The 24,262-nt window shown below is 43.9% G+C and overlaps 1 protein-coding gene across 3 annotated transcripts in view; it reads right to left on the bottom strand.

The window, feature by feature from the left end:
* Positions 1-11,365: 11,365 nt before the first annotated feature.
* EPB41L3 (erythrocyte membrane protein band 4.1 like 3) overlaps positions 11,366-24,262 on the bottom strand; it is a gene marked incomplete at its 5' end in the record, with an annotated part of 110,456 nt that continues 97,559 nt past the window's right edge. Inside the window, 8 exons of one of the 3 annotated variants that reach the window (XM_080936171.1) lie at positions 11,366-11,483; positions 11,751-11,831; positions 12,264-12,362; positions 13,003-13,134; positions 14,195-14,569; positions 15,165-15,287; positions 23,064-23,255; positions 23,999-24,034. In XM_080936171.1, coding sequence (XP_080792297.1) covers positions 11,373-11,483; positions 11,751-11,831; positions 12,264-12,362; positions 13,003-13,134; positions 14,195-14,569; positions 15,165-15,287; positions 23,064-23,255; positions 23,999-24,034 — 1,149 coding nt within the window. In that variant the 3' untranslated portion in view covers positions 11,366-11,372. The remainder of the gene's footprint in view (positions 11,484-11,750; positions 11,832-12,263; positions 12,363-13,002; positions 13,135-14,194; positions 14,570-15,164; positions 15,288-23,063; positions 23,256-23,998; positions 24,035-24,262) is intronic. The other 2 variants (XM_080936173.1, XM_080936172.1) reach the window with 2 other exon arrangements.

Genomic DNA, 24,262 nt, shown 5'->3' with positions numbered 1-24,262 from the left:
CTTCTAGGAGCCGTTCTTTCTGCCCCAGCTGCCGGGGAAGCTGTTGCTGATTGGCGGGAGCTGCTGATGCTCCTGCTGCTGATTGGCCGGTGTTGTTGATTGACAGGCGCTTCTGGGTGGGCTGATGCTGATTGATTGGCGGGTGCTGCAGTTGGGGTAGCTACTGCTGATTGCATTGCTGCGTCATCCTGGCCTCTTAGAGTTTTAGCAGTCACCGCCTTTGAACTCCGGGACTCCCAAGATGCAGGATGTCAACAGGCTTGTGTTTACACCATTCCATATCATCTGCAGAGCGCTCTAAAGCACTGTGGATGTGGCTGATTTGATTCCATTTTTAGAATAAAAATAAAATAGTAATCACAGCAGGTCAAGAAGGGTTGTCGCCCAGATCTCAGTGTAAGCCAGTAATTCCCAGTCTGAGCACCAGACCCTGATAACTTGTTAAAATGGCTCTTTGTTAGGAACAAAATCTAGGATTGTAACAACCCTCCCAGGTGCTTCTGATGCATGCTCAGGGTTGACACCACTTTATTCGGATGTTCTGTGCACTTAAAATAACAGTAAACCCTGGCTCTACCTGCAGACCGATTATTTTAGGCTCCCTGGATTGAAGATGCAGTTTCAGAATTATTGAAAACTTTTTAGGTGACGCTCATGCGAAGCTTGAATTCAGATGCGTCGCTGTGTATGTCTCTCTGTAGTCCGACTTTCTTCTGTCCCAGTGATTCTAAGCGGGAAGGCATCAAACAGGAGCCAAATCACACACAAGGGCTTCACAGAAGTTTGGAATACAGTCAATTGCTGACTGTCACACAAAATCTGTCAGTGCAAACATTAACCTCAATGTAGGACAAAAACCACACTTAATCCACAGATACGTGGATACCTGTTCAGAACGCAGCCCATCAACAGTGATGGGTCATGGGAACATGCAGAGTTAGGTTTATGAATTTAAAGCACATATTCCCAACAGGCTCCGGCTCTTCACGCCAAGCTCACTATTTCATGGAATTATCACCGTAGAGCACCATAAAAACCACTAACAGAGCTGTGCTGTTCTTTGCCGTGTTGGACATCTCCACAAACTGTTCCAAGTGACTGTGATCCTGGAAAAGATCCTGCTGCTACTGTTGTTGCATAATATACTGTTGTTATTGGTTTTTTATGTAAAAAATAATACAATTGGATTTTTTTTTATTAGAAACTTAGGCTATGTTGTCAACGTTAGGGAAACAGTATCCTGATTTTCTGTATTGAGTTGGCATTACAGAAATGAATAACCACTGTGGTCAAGAAAAAATAAACTTAATTTTCTTTCCATTAGCACAAGGGTTGCAGCCTATGCTAAACATGTAAGGTCTTATATATGTGGGTCTGGTCATAAAAATGAATGCAAAGTTCTCTGAATGTACAAGAAGAAAATCAAACACTATAATAAAAGTAATTCTATATTTCTCGCTTGTCCCTGTAAGAGATAAAAACTGACTTCCATACTGGGAGGGATCCCAGATGTGAACACTTGTATCACAGGGATTCTAGTGTACAATGGTGGTTTTACACAGTGGAGTGTCTCCATTCCCAGGCACATTTTCAAACTAAGTAAAGACTACAAGCTAGAACTGACATAAGTCAGCTTGAATGCTCATTACGGATTAACGCTATACTAGGAAATCAGACGGCCATCGATTTCATCATCAGACAGCCACTGACGTCATCATGCGGTCATTGTACTTTTAGCAAATAACTCTTCTCATAGGTTCTTGTCTGGTCCCCTGATGCCTCTGAGAGACTAAGCATTTGTATCACGACCCCTTTCCGGCCCTGGTTCTCTAGTCAGCACTAGGTGCGAAGGAGCACCTGAGTGACTCGTGTCCTGGGTGCAGGTATAAGGAGTGGACGCAACGGTGCCGACGTTGCATATTTATTCAGGCCAAGCTCGCTTAAACAGAAATAGAACAGCTTTGTGTCTAGGAAAGGAGCAGTTAAGCAGAACCCAGGGAGGCTTATCTTTCAATTATCTAGTGGTGATACTTAAATTTACTTTTAAGGCATACTAAATAGCACCTCTAAAAAGCAAACATAAAATCCTATGTTGCTAATGTGCCTTTAAGGAGCAGCCTATTCATTTGTAAAGACACAGCATCTAGTGTTGCTATAAATAACTTCATTATCTATAATAGAAACTCTTCTATCACCATTTTAATTAGAAGATGATTTTAAAAAAGGCATTTGTGACATTCAGTGATGGTAATAATGGCCTTGAAGTCCAGGAGAAAAGTTTCTCAAATTTCTTCTCATTTACATGTGCCCCGTGTTCCATTATTATCAGTCTCTATATAAAATTATTGACATTGTATCTTTAATTGCTTTTCTAAACGGTATGATCATGCCAGGGGGAGTTTGGAAGTCTGGGAGAACAGAGGAGAAAGCATTCAGACTGTGCTCTTCTGCCTTGCTCTCCCAGGTCTTCGCACAGACAAGCATCCACTAATTAGCACCACAATGTGCAAACATGTTCCGGTTATTCAGGATTATTTAACAACGTATATTAGGTTTAGCTTCCTCTCTCTGTTGGCGTTCTATGATTTTTGGTGTTTATATAATAGTCTATGACTGTAAATGTGACACAGATTTCTCTCTTTGCAGGACATCAGGGTGCTCACTTGCTTGTTCCTGCTAAAAGAAGTAGTCAGTCTTTCTCATACATCAGCTCCTGGCTACGTCTTTAAGGACGATTCCCAGGGGTGATGCGCTAGGTCTCAAGCTCTGGTGCTTGTGCCTACGCATCTGCACTCATGTGTGTATTTCTTTGTTGTTGTCTGGTGCTTGTGCTTACACATCTGCACTCACGTGTACATTTCTTTGTTGTTGTTTGTCCTTAAGAATAATTAAGGAGAATAAGTAGGTCTGAAATTCAGTCAACAGCTATTCTGGCTGTCGTTCAAATGTTTGGGAAATTTTAGAAATTCATATATCACTGCTCTTCCTTAAGGTTAAGGAAGTGCTCTCTCTCTCTCTCTCTCTCTCTCTCTCTTTCTCTCTCCCCCCCCCCCCATTCTTGCTCTTCTGCCTGCAGGTCTCCTAGCTACTGCTCCCATTAGATTTTAGTGGCTATCATAGGAATTGGAACTGTGATGGTTTGGATGAAAACGTCCCCCCAAGGTCTCAGGCATCTGAATGCTCGGTCCTTTGTGGTGCCACTGAGGGACTATCAGGAGGACGGATGTCATTGGAGACATGCTTTGAGAGTTTAAAGGCTTGCACTATTTCGAGTTTGCTCTCTGCTTTGCTCTTGCTGTTTACGGAGTGAGGGCTCTCAGCTAGCTGGTCCAGGCAACAGGTCTGCCTGTTGACATGCCTCCCCACCTTGATGATGATCAGCCCTTGCTCCTTTGGAACTGTAAGCCCCAAATAACTCTATAAATTGCTTTGATCATCAAAGTGTTCATCGTTATCAAAACATAATGCTTTGGTCTTTTATCAAAGCAATAAAAAAGTGATATAGGAGATCAAGAAAGTTTTGGAAACTGGAGAGTCTTCCTTCATCTTGTAAATTGGCAAGTTGAGAGAGAAGTAAAGGCAGGTACTTGTTCAAATATGACAAATCTAGTAAGCATTGCACATGCGACTCACCAACATTTGCCTCCTAATCCCAGGTCTTTTAATTGACCTCACATTTCTTCTCATCCAGGAAAAGACGGCTGACATCTTGAAATGTATTCACAGAGGTGAAACGATGATGAAGGTGGAAAGCCTCTCTCTCAGACTCACGGGTTTAAATACCTAGCCCCTGAAGTTGAGATCGGTTTGGAAGGTTGAGGAACCGTTTGGACATGGGGCCTAGTTGTCAGAGCCAGTGGGGCCAAGAGTGAGAGTTTTAGCGTGGCTCGGTTTCTAGGTTCCCCACTTCCTGGTCAGCTGCTAAAAGGAGGGAATTGTATGAGCCTTCCCTAACCCTCAGGAGGTGTCTGCTGCTTGCCCGCTTCATCATGGAGGGGCTGTATTCCTTAGAGTGGGAGTTATATCCCTTCCTCCCTTAAAGTGCCTCTGTCAGAAATTTGGGCAAATTATTGAGAAAAACTACTACCATTGACAGCATCATTAGGAACAGTCCTTAGCCTCTAGGTGACCTTTCTGATCACAGCTCTGCCTTCCCTCTTTTCAAAATGATCCTGATTTTGTGTTAATCGTTTTTAATGGTTTTTAACTATTGATAATCTTTTTAACACACACACCTTTCCCTCAGCAAGCACAGTTGAGGTGGTGAGGAGACTATTAGAAGCGTAAGGGGAGGCCACTTCCTGTGATCTTTTAGAGGACATAAATTGTGGAAATTATCGCACTTCCGGTCACTTCATAGCTGCGTGGATGGCCCTGCGTGGATGACCCTGCGTAGATAACCCTACATGGATGGCCCTGCGTGGATGACCCTGCGTGGATGACCCTACGTGGATGACCCTGCGTGGATGACCCTACGTGGATGACCCTGCGTAGATAACCCTACATGGATGGCCCTGCGTGGATGACCCTGCGTGGATGACCCTGCGTGGATGACCCTGCATGGATGACCCTGCGTGGATGACCCTACGTGGATGACCCTGCGTAGATAACCCTACATGGATGGCCCTGAGTGGATGGCCCTGCGTGGATGGCCCTGCGTGGATGACCCTGAGTGGATGGCCCTGGGTAGATGGCCCTGAGTGGATGGCCCTGAGTGGATGGCCCTGCGTGGATGGCCCTGAGTGGATGGCCCTGCGTGGATGGCCCTGCGTAGATGACCCTACGTGGATGACCCTGTGTAGATAACCCTACATGGATGGCCCTGCGTAAATGACCCTACATGGATGGCGCTGCGTGGAAGGCCCTGCGTGGATGACCCTGCGTAGATAACCCTACATGGATGGCCCTGTGTGGGTGGCCCTGCGTGGATGACCCTGCGTAGATGACCCTACGTGGATGGCCCTGTGTGGGTGGCCCTGCGTGGATGACCCTGCGTAGATGACCCTGCGTGAAAGGCCCTGCGTGGATGGCCCTGCGTGAAAGGCCCTGCGTGGATGGCCCTGCGTGGATGACCCTGCGTGGAAGGCCCTGCGTGGATGGCACTGCGTGGGTGGCGCTTCATGGATGAAGTGACGCCAATAAGCAGACATGCAAAGATTCTCCATCTGGCTAGGGATGGAGAATCTACAAGCAACACGGCACTCTTAATGGTGGATGAGGCCATGCCTTTTAAGGAGTGGCTCAGGGATAATAGAAACAGAGCTTGTCAGGGCTTTGCAGGAAGAGCTGTTTCTCCTCCAGCTGAGACATTTTTCTCTTCCAGAGCCCTTATCAGTCCCATAAACAATTTTATGCTCCAGAGAAAATCCAGGGAAAAAAGGTGTCTGAAACCTCATAAAGAAACGTTTGCCAATCCAGTCACATGTACAAATATCAAGCAGCACTCCAAAGGGAGGCACTGTGAGCAATGGGCCACTACCTCTGACTTATGACATCCGAAGAGATTCTACCAGAGAATCCACAGATAACCCAAAATTACCACCCTTGCATGTTTCATTTGCAGTATTGGTTCCAGGCATGATGTGCATCAGGGAAGCATTTAGGAGGCGGAGGAAAGACGATGGTAAGCTCAAGGCTGGACAGGCTATAGCAGATATGCTGTTTTGGGGGCATATAACAAAGAAAGCTGATGAGAAAGTTAGATTTAAAGTGAAATCTAGGGCTAAGTGAAGAGCCGAGGTTAGCTCCATTACTTAGGGCTGAGGTGAGTGTAGAGATCAGAGAGTGAGTGATACACTGTTGCACAGGTAACTAACACAGTTGGTAGGAGCTAGCCTGTGCAAAAGGAGCTAGCCTGTGCAAACCTCAGATCTGCTAGCCTGTACTACGGAATGTGAAAAGTCATGGTTAATCTTACCTATCTGTGAAACCTGTGAGCTCCCGTAATAACTGTCGGATATGCTCACTGGTCTTGTACGTCCTGGGAGCAACCAACTCCTTTCTGATTAAAGTCTTTTAACAGAATGAGTAAGACACCATACAAATGAGCTGGGTTGTTGTTGTTTGTTGTTTGTTTTTTATGTACTTCCATGCTAGGCTTATTTATAACTCTGACTTCTTGGCTTCAAATTACGTGCCCTATAGTGTTTGTTATGAGTTTGACAGAAAATGTCCCCTGATGGCTTGTGTTCAAGGCATAGTCTTCAATGCAGTGAATGCAGGTCAGGTTTTAGAAAGTGATTACGACTTTGCCCTAACTGATGGGTTAAACTGTTGATGGATTTATAATTCACTGGACTATTGCAGAGTGTAGAAACTGGGGGTTACTGAAGACCACGGGTGGCTGGAGGCATGCCTTTGAAGGGTCTAGCTTATCTTGAGCCTTTTTCTTCTCTTCATTTTCTGTCTCTCATGAGGTGACCAGAATCATCTGTCAAATACTGTCAAATACCCTGTTGACATCATATCCTCCTTTACCACTGTTTCAATGGTGCAGCCAGCTGAGACCAGAAACCAAAATCTTCATTTACACTGTTTATTTGAGGCCTGTTGTCCCAGTGATAAAAAGTGATGGATGTCCTCATATTTTGGTGGCATTAAAGGACATATGAGGCTCCTTTCTCAGTAATAACTCCAGCTGTGTCAAGTTGACACACAATACCAACCAGTACAGAAATAAAGAAATTAAGGATTTTCTAAAATTTAATGAAAATGAAAACACAACATACCCTAAACCTATGAGATGCAATGAAAGCAGCACTGAGAGGAAAACTCATAGCTGTGAGTGCTTCCAAAAAGAAACTGGAGAGATCATACACTAGCAACTTGATAGCACAGTTGAAAGCTCTAGAACAAAAGGAAGCAGATACACCCAAGAGGAGTAGATGGCAAGAAATAATCAGACTCAGAGCAGAAATAGATCAAATAGAAACAAAAAGAACCATTCAAAGAATCAACAAAATTGAGAGCTGGTTCTTTGAGAAAATAAACAAGATTGATAAACCCTTAGCCAGACTAACTAGAGGGCAAAGGGAGAGTATCCAAATTAACAAAATCAGAAAGGAAAGTGGAGACATTACAACTGAAACTGAGGAAATTCAAGAAATCATCAGATCCTACTACAAAAGCCTATACTCAACAAAGCTGGAAAATCTAGAGGAAATGAATGAATTCCTAGACAGATACCAGAAACTGAAGTTAAACCAGGACCAGGTAAACCATCTAAATAATCCCATAACACCTAAAGAAATAGAAGTAGTCATCAAAAGCCTCCCAACCAAAAAAAAGCCCAGGTCCAGATGGGTTCAGTGCAGAATTTAATTCAGATATTTATTGACAACCAAATACCAATACTCTTCAAACTATTTCACAAAATAGAATCACATGGAACACTACCTCATTTTTCGAGGCTACAATAACCCTAGTTCCTAAACCACACAAAGACCCTACAAGGAAAGAAAACTTCAGACCAATCTCACTTACGAACATTGATGAAAAAATATTCAACAAAATCCTTGCAAACCGAACCCAAGAACACATCAAAATGATCATTCACCATGATCAAGTAGGCTTCATCCCTGGGATGCAGGGATGGTTTAATATATGGAAATCCATCAATGTAATCCACCATATAAACAAACTCAAAGAAAAAAAACCACATGGTCATTTCCCCCACCATCTCTGCTTCCTCTGCCTTCATGGTCAGAACTGACCAATGGTCCATGACAGCAGTGAGACCCACATCCTTTTTGCAGGTACCTTGGAAAGTTCTTAGCTACAAGCTAACCTTGGCAGATCCTCAGGAGCTGTCTACCTTGATTTTTGAAGGCAGGGTCTCTCACTGGTTATTGATTATGCCCAATTGGCTGGCCAGTAAACTACAACAATCCTCCTGTCCCTGAAGGACCGGAGGAGCTTTCGTCAGCCTTACACTCACCTTCCTCGGGTCAAGGCTAGTCCAAGTTCCATTTTTCGCCCACAGGAACATTCTTGAGTAGAAAATTCTCAGAATGTAGCGACTGATGCTTGTTAGCCAATAGATTTAAAGGTCAATATGCTTAGAATAATAAAAAGTCAATGAGTTAGAACTGTAACTTTGCTGATGTAACCTGTACCCCTAAAAATATATAAACTGCTTGTAATAGCTACTCGGGGTCACCTTCTAGTTACTTACCTCGAGGAACTGATTGCGGGTCGAACGCAAAGCGCAGAAAAATAAACCTCTTACTTTTGCATCCATCTTGTCTCACTTGGGGTGGGTGGGGCATCTAAGCACCACTGGACAAGGGTCAGCGTCTTATGCCTCTACCTCCCCAGCACAGGATCCCAATCACACACAACCACACTGGACTTCATAAAGGACTTTTTATGTGTATCAGCATTTGCCTGCACGTCTACACAGCACGTGCACGCCTGGTGCCTGCAGAGGCCGCAGGGCTTTGAGGGTTCTTGGAACTAAGTTGCCATGTAGAAAGCGGTCTTAACCACGAGCCACCTCACCAGCCCTGGGTTTTTTTTTTTCTTTTCTTTCTCTCTCTTCATATCCGTCCTGGGGCTAGAATTCATTTCTCATATTTGTATGACAGCAACTTGCCCACTAAGTTATACATGTTGTCATTTTTAAATTCAGAGCTCACAGCAGATCATGACATAAAGACATCAATAAAGGCAGGCATTACTTTGGATCTTGGCTTTCATCTCCACCATGTGAGGAATGTGTCAGGAAAGAGCAGGTGGATGAGCTCATACAGGCCTTAGCATCACCATGTGATTTAGTCAGTTATGGAGCTGGTATCTGCAAGAGCAGTGCTTCCTGGCTAGACAGAAACTATTCAGAAACACAAAGCCCCCTTTCTCATAAGACTGAAAATGAGAGTCCATAATGCCCCTCTGAAGCTATTGTAGGTATCTGAATATTTATACAAATGTATTCTGCTATGATCCTCAGTCTATCAAAGGTCTGCATACCACAAAGTGAACCGGTGACCCTCTAGCCCTGTCTACAGCATTATTCCACATTTCAGCCAGATGAGGCCTTTGATGTGCGGCATGATGTGCATGTGAACTCTGGGTACCAAACCACATAAAACCGCAATCACTCCACACGAAAGATGAGAGCTTTTGATACACTTGCCATTTTTATTTCGCAATGCGGTGACATCATTCACAACGGGCTGTGATGCAGTTGACAGTGTAGTGGACAATATATCTTTCTGGAGGCTATTTATAACTAAACACTAAATATTTTAATTACAGTGGAAATTCTGTACAATTTAAGGCTTGGCTCTGAACTAGATTGTAAATATGGACCAGATTTGTAAATAAAACACCTTTCTTGTTCAAGTAAAGAAAAAAAATCAATGAAAAAAATACAAGGAAAAAGAAAAAGAACAGAAAGCAAAAGTAGCCAGACATGTATTCCCTGGAGTGAATTTTCATAATATTGCAAGCCAACAAAAAATACATATTTTCTTCCTGAACATGATAATTTACATACTGAGAGTTTGCTTAGGTAATTCTGGGAATCTTTCTGGATTGAAGGGAGACCAGAGCCAGTGAGGAGGGAGAAATTACATCAGTGTGCTAATAACCAATGCTACCTTATAACAAATTAGAAACGTAATGTAAGATTGTAAGCATTAAATATTTCTAGAGGGCCAGAGAGTCATTACTGCTGATGGGCAAGAATAACAAAACCAGATTAGACAAGGACAAGATTCAAGTTATTTACCAAATAAAGTTGGTTATTGGCACATCTAATCTGGGGTAAATTTGACACACTGGACGTAGACGGCTGATAGCATTGTAGGGCGATTACCATTTATTGTAAACAGAGAATTTGTCACCTATGAAATTGTAACTTTGTTGAGACTTTAATAATAAACTATGAAAGGCATGAGTTGTTGATGGGTTACATGAGACCACGGTTTACACTGTTGGTTATGAACGTGCAGGTAGAGTTGAAAACAGATATTCTGGTGAAAATTAAAAGTGTTGCTCCTGTGTGATCTTTATCGTTGCTTCATGCATTGTCAGTGTGGGGATGCTGATCGGATTGCTTTATTATGGGAAGATCTCTCTGCCAGGTCTTTCACTTAATGGTTCAGGTCAGCTCTTCTGGATCGGAATTTTCCGCAGACGGACAGATGTAAGTCAGTTGGGTTAGAAGAAGGAATTCCACATAGGCTCCGGTTTTCCTATGACTGGGTTCATGTGCAAGTTATTCCTGTGGGAAGAGAAAATATGTCATTACTTTCTCATTTGAAAATATCCGAGTAGTCACAAAAAGTACCTCAGAAGCTCCAGTGCTCATTTTGACAGGAAGCAGTCACACTACAGTCTAAAAATTACATTCCCCAATCCCACTGCAGGGGAAGGAGGGAACAATCTTTCTCTCATTCCCTTTTGTTTTCAAGAACTGTATTCATTCAAATCCAAGAGGGTTTAGCATTTATTTTCTTATTTTAAAGACATGTTACTCATTAATTTAAATGCTAAACCTGAGATGAATCTGGAAAATTCCCTTTCAATGTCTTATTTTAGAGGTATTTGAATAAGCTGCTACAACGGCATTAGTCAGCATTCACAGCCCACCCAAGGATGCGAATGGCCAACTGAGTCCTTGCATGGCAGGTAGGTGTATACCACAAGGCTGTGCAGAGAGGGTAGAGTTTGCTCACGATGCCGACCACACAGATTGTCAAGGCATGCACTTTCAGAAAGAAAACAGGACCACGGGTCTGCATTTTTGCTTCCCCAGCAACCCCCAGACAAAATAGTGCACGAGAGAGAAAGTCACTCATGAAATGCAGGAGATATAAGATATCCAAAAAAAAAAAAAAAAAAAAAAAAAAAAAAAAAAAAAAAGAAAGTTAGTGCTCAGTTCCTAACCAAACAGAACAGTCCAAGGTGTAGACATTTATCTTGGAAGGGTTAGTGCGCTTCCAAGGAACGATGCTGTATCAAAAGCACGAAGGGGCATAGCTAATTCCTCTACAAGTGGAAACACAAATCCAGCTCGTCACTGGAACCCGCTTTGGTTTTTATTAGGCTGCGAGGCAAGTGACGTCAACAAGGAGGAGGCGGTGCAGAGGAGGGAGCAGCAATAAGGCCGTGCAAGCAAGAAGCCTCCTTTCCCTTTTCCTCTCACTGGCGTGGGTGTGAACACACAGAAGCGTGCCCCTGAAGACGGAACCTCCAGATTGGAGGCAACCTGGTACCCACAAAACAGTTCTTGCCATCTCCTTGCTAGCCAGGCCTTACACGGACCAGTGAGAGGATGAAGGAGGGGTGGGTCAGGCGAAGGAGGGAGAGCCCCATGCCACATGCCACTGAGGCGAGCCTGGAGGACTCGTGTCACCTCTTACCTGTGCTCAGTCCTCTCCATCCTCTGGCGTGATTTCTGTCTCTTTATGGACTACTACTTTGGTCACTGACATGTCGGGGTGCTGCTCTTTGGCCTCTTTAATTGCCTGAGCCAGCGCCTATCCCCGGGAAATCACAGACGGGCAAAAACAAAAAGGAGGGGGAACATGCATGAGCAGTAGCAAGATGTGGACTCACAGCTAAATCCATCCCACCGTCAACACCGGCACAAGGGTTACGGGAGGGTTCAAAGGCAGATACCAGAAAGTTCTCTCGGAAACTTATTGTAGAGCACGCGCTGGATTGGGAAGATTAGAACTGGGGACCGAAAGGCCAACGTGGCCACGCTTACTGTGACAGAGTGTCTGCCGTCTCATACGCACTACCTGGTCATGGTCAATGTCGGCATCTCCCGTGATGACTATTCGCTTCTCAATCCTCGTTTCCGAAATGCCTCCTTTCACAGTCTGAAGGAAACACAAGAACTTTGTGAGGTATCTGCTGGGGTGACGGGGGAGAGCGTGGTGGTGTGAAGCTCAGTTGTCATTCTGTCATTATAGAACTAAAATAGTCTACCACAGACGTTTAACGTATTTACGTCAAAAAGTGAGGGCATGGTTGAGTTCTTTGGGTTTGGCAGGCCCAGTTTTTGTGGGATCCACTCTACACCTGCCCCTGGAGTGAGCCTGGAGGACATCAGGATGGAAGCTCACAGAAACTAACATAGTGTGAGAGACGTATGGTAAATACACATTTTAAAAGCTCGCTTTTAATAGAGCTATCTTGGCATCCGAGAGGCAACTAATGAATTTCTTGTGTATCCTGATCTGCCTCAGGCTCTGGTGAGTGATCCTTTCCCCCAGCAGTCAGGAATGCTGGTGGGTGTCTCCCCCACTTACTTTGGTGATGTGTGTGGTGGTGGTGGTACTAGTGGTTTCAGACGTGATCGTCTGGGCGCTCATTAGCACACCTGGCTCCAGATCTGCCCCAGGATCAACCTAAGCAGAGACAGGAACACACAGCACACAGGCAGGGTTACACTTCCCAGCCAGAGGACTGGTCCGTCCTTTAATGCACCACAGTGAGTGAACACAGCCCTCCCACGTAGGACTCAAATCAACCACAGATGGAAAATACTCAAGATCTATTAGCAAGCAGACTGAATGTGTCCAGAAACTTGTCAAATAGTGGCGGGTAACCACTACCAGCCTGGCGTTTATATTATGCAAGGCTGTGCGGGCCATTTAGAGGTCATTTAAGTGGTGTCGAGGATGTTCACAGGATACAAGGAAATGTTATATTATTCTACGCAAGAACTGTAGTAGCCACAGATGGAACACACTTCTTTGGAAGGGAGAATTACTTCCCACAATCCTTGCCCGGTTCAGATAAAAGGTGAGAGCTGCTAACAGTAAACTCTAGGCAAAACTCCAGGCAACAAGGGTTAACAATGAGACTTGAACAAATGTGAGCTGTGTGTAGCTGAGTGAACCCTCCTTCTGAGCTGTATACCCAGGGAATCTGAAGCCTTTGTTAAGCACTAGTACCTCCACCATCAAGGATGTGATTGGGATGCAGGATTCTCCACCCTCTCAGACTATACTGTGTGGTTATGTTTGAGTGCACAGACCGTCTTACCTCAGATGACTCGTACGTGATGGTTTTTGTTTCCGTGTGGACGACTGGCACCTCCTTGGTAGAGATCTCTAGCTTTGCTCCTCCTGGAGAAACACTGCCCACACTCACACTTTCTACCTTCACAGTGGATGACTGTATCGGCGGGAAGCAAGGGGAGAGGTTATGGAGGTGGCACACACTCTGAGCTTCCTGCTCTTCTTGGTACTTTTGTTCTTGACAAACGTGTTCATACTAAATGAGGGGATGACAGGGGGTTTGCAGCACAGAACAAATCTGCGTCGGCCTCTCCAAATTACAGGGTTGTTAATGCAGATTAGATTGTTCAAGGCAATGGAAACATTTGAAAGGAAATTAAAGAATGGTCTCTTCCTTCTGCCTAATCTCATGTGCAAACACTGATGCCCTTACACCTATAGGTGAGATCATAAATTAGAAACTGAGGACAATGAGGCAAGTATTACACCATTGGTTGCCACCCACCAACGTTTGGAGGATCTCAGTAAAAGAATAAAAAATAAGGTTCTGTAAGTTGGGGGAGAGCATTCTGATCTTCCTAGAAAAGTCAACAATACATCAGAAATAAACGTCAAGTTTTCTTTTTAAAATATGTTATTATTAGTGTGTGTATGTATGTGTATGTCTGTGTATGTGTATGCATATGCATGTGTATGTGTATATATGTGTGTGTATGTGTATATGCATGTGTTCGTATGTGTATATGTATGTGTATATATGTATGCGTATGTATATGTATGTATGTATGCATGTATGTCTGTGTATGTGTTCATGTATGTGTGTGTAGGTTAGAAGACAACTTTCAGAACATGGTTCTCTCCTTCCATTGTGAATCTCAGGGACCAGGGACTGAAGTGAGGCCATTAGGCTTGTATGACAAGCACTGCTAGCCACATCTTTGTGGCCCTCAAAATTTCCAATGTATAATCATTGGTCTCCCATGTTTTCTTCAGTCATAATTTCAATGACAGAAACCACAACTTGGAATTATACATCAATACTTATTAGTTTCTATGTGACCCAAAACCTGGAAACTAACATGGAGACCTCCAACTGCCATGCAGAGAGAAAGGAAAACCAAAGACCTGTGCATGACGAGGCATAAAATCAAATTTAGCTCTAAGTTAGCTCCGATCTGACTCTCAGGCATCACAGGAAGACCGTAACTCCCATTTACCTCAAAATGAGATTTTTGTTCTAGACCCTCCGCAGAGTGTTTAGCTGACACCTGCCCCTCCTCATGGGAGACAGTGGCTGGCGGCTCCTGCACAGGGGTAGATTTGTCAGCCTCTTCTCCTCTCTGTTCCTTAGCTGCTTCCGTCACAGAAGAGCCCTCCTTCCCTTTTCCACCATGACGATCTGTGGACACGGGCTCTGCGGCGTCCGTGTCATCCCTGGCTGTGTGAGACGCGTCCCCACTTGCATGCACACTCATCACGTGCCTCTCTCCCACCAGTGCTGTGTCCTGCACCGCCTTCTCCGTGCTGAGGGGCTGAGGGTGTGGGGTGGGTGCCACCTCTGCTTCAACAGACTCGGTCTTTGTTTCCAGCTTCTGTATGGGAAGAGTACAGGATCTGGGTGACCGTTCACAGAACAAAACAAACAAAATCCCCAAAGTTCCCAGGCCACGATGTTCACAGACGGCATCAAGAGCTCATACTCGCAAATGCTGACGGAAACAAAAATCTGCTTCATCCCACCAGCTTCGAGCTCTCTCTTTCTCTGACACACACACACACACACACACACACACACACACACACACACACACACACACAGTGTCCTGCATAGCTTCCTCAGTAGAGAAAGAATGGAAGCTTGCAGTTTATTCTTAGACCTAACCAACGAGACAAAATGTTTCTAAAAATAAGTGCTGTAAAAGTCTCCTAACATGGCGGCTTTTGGATACAGGAAGCACGTTTTGAAGTGGAGTGAAAGGCACATGATGCACACATGGAGCAGCCAAAGGACGACCACTGAGGACACCTTTGAGATGCAGAAAGGCAAGGCCACTTGCACGCAAAACACACTCTCTCTCTCTCTCTCTCTCTCTCTCTCTCTCTCTCTCACACACACACACACACACACTCACAAAGCAAAGCAAATGGACACACTCAGAAACACCAAGGATGTGAGCGAATGGCCACCTGCACCCAGCTCTGGGCTGTGGACGAAACCCCTCCTATGAACTCTGTGGGTTTCCTCGCAGACTCTAAAAGACTGAGGATCTCTGAGCCATCCATGAGCTTCTCCCCAGAAGACTGTTTAGTCTGCGTGAACAAAGAAATGACAGTCAAGCACAAGAGGAACAGCTCAGACACACATTTGCAACTTGTTAGACAGAACTGGAGGCAGAGGAAAGGAAGCAGGAAGGAGTCCAGGAACAGAGCTTGGAAACAGAAAAGAATGGGGCATAATGTAGCGAACTAGGCGACCAGAGCCCTCATGTTCTAAAGCAGAGAGTTATTAGGATTAGGGTGGCGCGATCTAAGCAGGTCCTTTCCCCTCACCATTGCAAGCCACAGAAGCGCCATCACATCTTGGGAATGGGCAGCTGGAAATAAAACGGTAAAGTGTTTTAATGCTGACTTAGGACTGCAATATTGATTTAATCGTGAAAAAAAAAAAAAAAAAAAAAAAAAAAAAGCTGGGCTGGGCTCGCTGCTCTCAACAGAAAGCCAAGCAGCAGGAGAAAGGAAAAGGTTCAGGGTGGAAGGGCTCCGTTTCAAAAACTGTCATGCTGGAATCTTAAGCGGTGACCGAATGAGAGCCACTGGTTACCACTACTTGGGACGCGGACGACTCGATGACGTAGTGAGCAGTAGCGACCGTGAAGGCCGGCTCCTGGGAGTACCGCCACTCCGACAGGCTCTTCCTGCGTGGGCCGAAGGGCCCCACCTTGAGGACCTCGCACTCCGGCACCAGCTTTGGAGCCTTCTGGGTGTCATCTTCCTCAGGGCTTTGCCGACGAGATTCGGCTTCCTTGATGGGCGCCAGGGATTCTGACAATCTCCGCTTTGGGGTCTGGACCTCGGATGCTCTTCGGGATTTCTCCTCAGTCAGGGCTTCCAGGACCTCGTATTCCACCAGCAGGGGACCCACCCTCGCAGCCTCGGAGGCCCCTTTCTCAGTCTTCTGCAGGCCTTCCAGCGTGGAGGGCTGCGGACTCCTCTCCCCGTCTCTGGCTTTCCCAGTCATGGTGACGATTCTTCCAGAGACAGTGTCGTAGGATTTCCCTAGCGTGTACACCTTCTCCTTGTCCTCTTCTTTAAGGTGCGTCTCTCTGGACAAGTCGTGGGAGTCGTGCATTTCAGTCATGTCGGGTTTTAGCAAGTCGGTTGGGATCTCGCCAGTTTTACTGCTCACGGTCACCACTTTGTAAGTCACAATCTTTTTCGAATCACCATCAACTACCTCAGTGGGTATTTTGTCTACAATAACCCAATCCTCTGTGCCCTATATTCGAGATATAAAAGCTAAATTAGAAAAGCCCATGGTATCTAGTTTCTAAAATAAGAGTTCTTCACACACACACACACACACACACACACACACACACACACACACACACACACGAGCGTAATCTAAACCGAGGCATGGGATAGGACTGAAGCAAAGGATGGCTGCTAAAGATTGTGGCTGCAGTCTCTGTTCACCTAAAAGCTACTAATTTGAACCCAGAATACGTTTTGTGGGGCAGTGTTTCAAGTTTCTTCAAGTAGTACTGCATTTTGGCAATATATTTTATAAGAAACCTATTTGACACTATGATCAGAATCTGGTTGCTTTTTAATCTTATGTTGGATGACATGACTGAGTGGTCTCATACATACATACATACATACATACATACATACATACATACATACACACGTGTGTAGAGAAGACACACGTCCTTGTTTGCTGTCAGCACATACTGGCATTTTCACAGGGAAGTTGCTGGGGCCCTCCAAGTGCCTGCAAACACCGTTTTCCCACATGCAAAGTCTTAGTTGGGGACATCAACTCGTGTCTATGTATGGCTTCAGTGCCCACTGAATGCAGCTGAATTCAAGGCATTGGACTGGAATGTCCCCTGACCGATGCTTTTATGGTCAGACTTAGAGGCTTGTATAGTGTTCCAGTTTAATTATAACTATGTTTCAATATCTCTAATTTGTCTCCCACCTTCTTTAGCTTTAGTTCCATCTAGGGAGAAGAAAGGCAAGAAGAAAGCTTGGCGTACAGGAAAGCTAACAGGGTAAGATGGACCGACAGCTAGGCAGCCCACCAGGTCAAAGGACGAGCGACCAGGTTAGAGCAGCTGAGCACTGTGTCTTATGCCTTAAACTTGGTGCTCTTTTGTATTTACAGTAGCCTGAGAGCTTGAATGGAGATACAAGTTTGTGTGAAGCAAAAATAATTCCAGGGTATCTACATGCTGCTGTTGGAGTAAAGGAAATGAACTGAGAGAAATAACCTCTAGGGTCGATGGGACAGTTTTCTGGTAAATGATTTGATGAGTAGTCACAGAATCAGCAGAGACTCTCTCCCATGTTTTCTCAGTCACACTTGGCTAGTAAGGAAACAAACACAAGTTCAGAGTTCAGAAGCATTACAGCAGTGGCCATGCAGAGGAGAAAACACAGCATGGGGGTTGCAATCATCACAGGCAGAAGCGAAGCTTCAACTTTTATCATGTAAAGTCATGATCGACACGCAACTGATCGCTAACATCCTCAGGAAATCCCCTTCCCAAAGTCTAAGCAAATTAACACACCCACCTTAGCTTCAAACACGAAAACTAATGATGTAAAAACTGGACACTGTGCTGACTCTGGAGAGTTAGCCTTTATGCAAATACCCCATGTTTGCCTTTTACCTGAGACTCAAGGAATGGCGAGCTTCCTTGCTGTAAAAATACAACTTTCTCAGAAATCTCCCTTTCTTCTTTGGTCTGTTTGAATAACGGGGTTGGGGAAGAGGAAGTAGACATTTTCCAAAAGGATGAGTTAGGAAGCGATGCTGTATCTCATACACTTTCTTATCATTCATGTCCTCCTTGAAGAATTAAGAATTTGAAAAATAATCTAGAATCATTTCAAGCCTTAATAATCCTATCCAGAGGGCAATGCTATTTTCTGAAATGGATGCTCACACAATGCAAACGATGTGATGTTGCATTTCTGCAGACACAGAACACACAGGACTGATGGGGAGGGTTTCTTAGCATTTCTGTGGGTCTCTCTTATTGCCATTATAGTGCTGAGAGGCAATGTGAAGAAAATATTTCTAAAAGTTAGGAAGAAATGCTCTCTTTGTTTCTCATAGTAGCTTCATATTCTTCCTCACCTACATGCTGCTTGGTAGTGAAAAAAATTCACACATGGCTGGCATGTTAACCACTTGTTCTGATTAGCTGTAACTGTCAACTTGACCGAACTGAGTCATTCGAGAAGGAAAAGGTCAGACTGGCCTGCAGCATGTCTGTGGGGGACAGTCTTGATCGTTAATTGTGTAGGTGACGTCACATCCTGGGCAGACAGTTCTGGGATGCATGAGAAAGATCTCTAAGTACTCGCCTGTCGGGGTGGGGTAGGGAATCATCAGGCAGCTTCCTCCAAGGACTCTGTTCCTAATCCCTGCTTGATTCTCACCCTGACTTCCTTCAGTGATAGACTGGGGACTGGATAAACCAAATAAGCCCCCTGTCCCTTAACTTGCTTCTAGACAGAATGTTCTTTTTAAATCACAGTACAGAAAGCAAACCAGAACACCATTCACTTGAACAAATGAAGTTATTTGTGGAAAGATGTCTTTGCCAGCCTCCAGGCAAACAAAAATTCAGACTTATCATATGGTGAATAAATGATTTTAAGGTTAATTTTAGAGGATCTGATGGAAACTTTAAATCAAATCATAGTTTTCTTTAATGTATAGAATCAAGAAACTACCTCATCCTTTGATTTAGGACCCAACTCTTGAGTTTTAGTGACTACTTTGTTACTTCCTTTAGCCGTAAACAGATCTAATTCACATAATCCCAACACCACCAGGCCAGTGTACAACTCACTCCATTCAGTAGAGATAGAAAGAATATTTAAAAAATTAACCTAAAACTAATCAAAGTTCCACATTTCTAGAAGAATGGGATTCTTTCAACAAACAACATCATCATAAACAACATGTTTTTATGAAACTAGAGTTTATCCCACATTCAGAACCACGTGTCACTAACAAAAACAGTGAACACAGTGGGATCCGTTTAGAATTAAATTCTCTACATGGTCTACCGCCCAACCTAAGCAGTACTAATGGAGTGACTGTTAGTTTGTCTTACAGGCGTTTAGTAAGGACTATGTTGCTGGCTTACCTATAGGATGTTGTAGGGGAACATTTAGAACATTCTTTACGACCTACTATATATAAACAATACTATTCTCAGGTGATCCTTTCTAAAGAGTGGTACCAATGTTCTTAGAAAAATAATTCCTCTCCTGTTGCAATTCTAGAGAAAGACATTGCAAAAGATAACATTTACTATTACTGCAATTATTAAATGCAGATTCAAAAACACGTCTCACTCACAGCCTCTTTTTTTTACAAACAGAAGTGAGGAGCAAGAAGAGAAGTTTAAAATTATAGGTGTTCTTCCAGACAAAAAGTTAGACCTCTAATTATAATCACTGAGATAAATGTTATTCCAAAGATAAAAAGCTAGGGGAAAAGTCTGGCACCTAAACAGTGGTTTTCAGGAAACCTCCTGACTTAAAAGTAACCAACAAAACCCCACTGTTAAAAATATGTCCCAGTTATTGGAAACGTCAACAAGTCACATTTAGAACTTTGTGTCAATAACAGAAACAGCTAACATTATAACCCAACCATTGCCTGTACTAATGAAATGATATGCTTCCAATGAATGTGAATTCTTTCCTTAGGTGCCGCCATTACAGCTAAGAATACAGTCTCGTGCACATGACAGCCCATTTTACTGAGTGGTTGACTATTAGTCTACAACTAATATTTAGATGCCAAGCCCAAAATTCACAACACTAATCTCTGGATTATTATGGTTTCCTACTAATAAACGTGAGAGAGCAGGTGAAGTTGAAAATGTTAAAACTGCAAATAACAGGAATGAACCAGTGTCTGTCTCAGCCAACACCACATTAGGCTCACTACACGCACTCCACGGAAAAGAGGGTAATACTGGTACTGCACAGGTATCAGCACTGCTCTGCACGTCAGTGCTCAGCTTTGCTATCACGCACACATCTCTTTCACACGAACCAGTGTTTGCTAGTGTTAGTGAGGATGTGATTTTATCCACTGTTCTGGTGGCACCTCTGCTCTTTCTCTGCAACTCCTTCATTCAGATGTTTGAAACTTGGGATCACCAGCAGTCAACGTCTGGCTTTGCATATAGTGAACACATGACATTCTGTGAATAATCATTATCAGTCACTGTAGAGTCATTATTTGTCCATAAGTATTATTATTAGTTCACTATGCAGTTAACTTCAGTATTTTCCTAATTGTTCAGAAATAACAGTTGGTATTCATTTTCTCACTGAAATTCACCAAAAGACAAAAACAAGTAGAAACCAATTAAGTTGGGTCATAAATTTGAATCCTAGTTCTGACACAAAATAGTACTATTTTATTTGTGATGCAAATTAAAAATTAAGTTAAATTAAACATTTCTACGTAGGCACAACTGGGCTTCTTTCTACACTGGATAAAACTAAATGGGCCATATTAAATAGTAGCAGAATATCAAGTAATCGATATTCTTTGAAAAATGGCCCCCATCCAAAATAAAACTTATGAGTCTGTAAACCAATATGCTTTGTACATGCCTAGCTGCAGGCTAAAATTGCTTTTCAGAAGGCCAGAAAGAAAAGCCAAGGTGTAAACAAAGTCACTGGAGTTGATTCAGACAATAGGAATGTTTCAATTGCTCTGAAGGCTGGCTATCTATAGGGCTCCCAGCTGGAGAAAGCCTGGAGTGTAGAGGTCCCTCTGACTGGCCCAGCTGTCTAAGGAAGCAAAGGGCTTGGGCCACGTGTCTACAGCTCTCATCTGAAAGATGAGGTCGGAGTCACCCTGGCTACCCAGCATGCATCATTCTCAAGCTCATTATACTCAGACAAGGGCCTCTACGGAATTCCTGCACTCTTTAGCAGAGAGAGTGAGAACAGCCACTCGGCCAGCTCTGAAGCCTGTTAGCTACAAAGGATGTTTCTATTTGGTTCTATTGAGACGGCCTTTCTGGGCTGTCTTCATTGTCAGCATGGACACAGAAGGCAAGGCTATCTAGGGAACACTCCGAGTGGCCAAAGCACCACCTCCTTCCATTAACTTAGCACCATTCCCCAAGATTCAGGAGGAAAAGGTTTCAATCATCCTTTGACTTTTAAAGTCTTTTTGTTTATTAACATCTCCTACTACCAAAATTATCATTTATAATGGCTATCAACTGCCAGTTCCTCCAGTATCAGCATGAAAAGGGGATGCTGGGCTTTGTTTTGCATATTTATAACTTAAGCCAGTGTCTAACATTTTCAGAGCCAGAACACTATATCCAAGAGATAACTGAAATAAAGTGTACATGGTCATGCTTCTGTGTTCACATGTGTATACACACGTGAGTGAGGCACACAAGTGTCACAGCATGTATAGGTTTTAGTTCTTGTCTTTTCCCATGTTTGAGGCAGGGTCTGCTGTTCACTGCTGCATAGGCCGACCCAGGTGGCTCTGGAGCTCCTGGGGACGCCGTGGTTTCTGGCTCTTTTTCTCAGCAGGGACGTTGGGACTATAGGAACACACTACAACACCTGGCTTTAGGGAACATTTTGGAGAATCTCACTCCTGTCAGGATCGCACAGCAAGTGCGTTATTAATAGAGGCGTTTCCTTTGGTCAGCGCCCTTCTGGACAACGCAAAGACGATGATTAAATCAACAAATGTGAAACTCTGTCTCCTGGTACTTAAGCAATTTGAATGGTACAACCAGTGTTTTATGGTACAGGGGACCTTCGATGACACTACTTTTATTTATTCTACCTAAAAAAATCCTTTTTCAAAGTAACTCAAGCGGGCATCCAGCTCTACCCTTTTCAGTTGCACTGGCTTTGTCGTGAATCCTGTGATAACCAGACACTGGCACTTTTGATAAACAGTGCTCAAAGGAGGATAAGAAGATGTCGAACAATAGATGTAATTTGATTCTTATTTTCTCTGCAAGGACTTAGCAATGCATATACATGACTGCTTAAAGGCTGTCTCTCACACAACAGCTGGGGTTTTAATTTTCTGTTGTATCACAGCTCCTTGGGCAAGTATCTCTCAGTGAAAGGATCTTGATAAGGAGGGCAATCGATACGTGCTCCAAAGTTGCAATTTCCAGAAACAATTTATTTTGAAAAAGAGACAGCAGGATGCTCTCTCCAGTGGATGACCTGTCACTACCCAAAGCAGAGTATGAGCCCTGGGGTGACATAGCTGTCCCCATTCTGTCTTTTAAAATCAGTTTTTCTTATGCAGGAAAGTTTTACTGAAAAAGGGGGCTTCTGTCACCTGCTTCTCTCACTTAAAAACAAAGTCACTGATTTAGAGTTAGTTAAAATGACCAGTTATGATTAAAATAAAAAACATTAAATTAAATAAAAGCCTATCATTATACGCCCGAGGGACATCTGTCCTGACGTGCTGTCGACTTCTGACCTCCCATTTAAACAGCAGACAGTCTCATTGGGCCTCGCTTTCCAGTTAACGAGGAAAAAGGCATGAGTGTTCATGGGACGTCTCAACGTAGGGGAAGAAGGTGTGCTTACAGAAAGCATCAGTAAAGTAGATTATAGCTTCTCCCAAGTGAGAACCCAGCCATGTGCTCTGGAGTCTCCCTGAACTGCCTGCTCAGTAGCTCCATCTGAGGCTGAGGCGACCTCCACGCTTTAGCCACCTGCTGTTTCCAGTCACCACACCCTTTTCCTAATCCCAGACCCCGTGGAGAAGCAAGAGCACCACAGAGAAGACAACCAGTCGGTAGTCCCAATACTGACCTCCTCAGGTACGAGTGGCTCAATCATGGGCGCATCCTCCTGCCTGGCCGCCAGACGCACGGGGGACGTTGAGAGCCTCTTCTCCCATTCGTTACTTAAGGCAGTTTCTGTAGAGGTTTCTAAGAAGGTTCTTTTCAGTTCACTAATATTGGTTTGGTGTTTCATCAGCTCATCTTGGGTTTTATCTAGCTCCTATATTCAGAGGAAGTCAGAGTCCAACAGTCAGATTTCCACAATGATTTTCTAACCACCCCCTCTTCTTTTTATAGTATACCAAACATATTAGTAGTCAAACGGAAATGGAATTTGGATCAGGGTTCAAGACACTACCATAAATGCTCTGGTGAAAATGTAATATTTCCAGGAAAAGAGAAAGAAAAAAATAATTTAGGTTCACACAAGCATAAAAATAAATTAAAAAAGCGAAAACAAAGAACCAAAACCAAGTTAAAGGTAAATTCTACAGAGTGTGGAGTGTGGTTTTACATGTAACCAGAGAGGATTAAAACAAATACACACGCAGGAAAGGGGCTAAGTCTGGGGAGAATAAGGAATCAGAGTAAGCCAAGAAGTCACCCGTCGCTGATAGCTGAGCACACGGTCATGCATCATGGTTCAAGTCCAAAGGATGCCACAGGAGGGAAATACCACACACAAGCATGCACCGGTATATACCAATACCAACCTCTAACATAAGATTACTATGTTTGACATACACATTTTCACCCTTTATTCGCTTAATCAGACTATTCTGAAAAAAGTGGAGAAGAGAGGGAAAGGTAAGGGACATGGTAGGCTTGGGGACAAACACCATTCTACACGCTGTCGGCATGGTAACCGAGAGGGAACATGCGGAAGATGCCTGAACACGGCAGACAAACAATGGTCTATCACACACTGGTTGGAGGGGGGTTGCTGTTTCTTTAATTGTCTACCTGTGCCTTGAGCTCTGCATCTTCCTCCTGGTCCGACTGCCAGCATCGGAAAAGAGTGGGAGATAAAGACTTACCAAGGGCTTCACTCTGAGGCTGAAGACCTGTGATCTATGCACAACACTGGCTGGTTGTGGGCACTACAGCTCCCTCACATTCAGGTGCACTGCTATCTTATACACCAAAAGTAACACTCACACACATCAAGGCTTCGCTAAGAACAAAGCTGTGTAGGTTCCTTTGCTGTTGTTTGAGAGGCACATGCCC

This window comes from Micromys minutus (genome assembly GCF_963924665.1).
Source record: "Micromys minutus genome assembly, chromosome: 23".
Taxonomy (NCBI): domain Eukaryota; kingdom Metazoa; phylum Chordata; class Mammalia; order Rodentia; family Muridae; genus Micromys; species Micromys minutus.
This window is presented reverse-complemented; position numbering and strand designations above follow the sequence as displayed.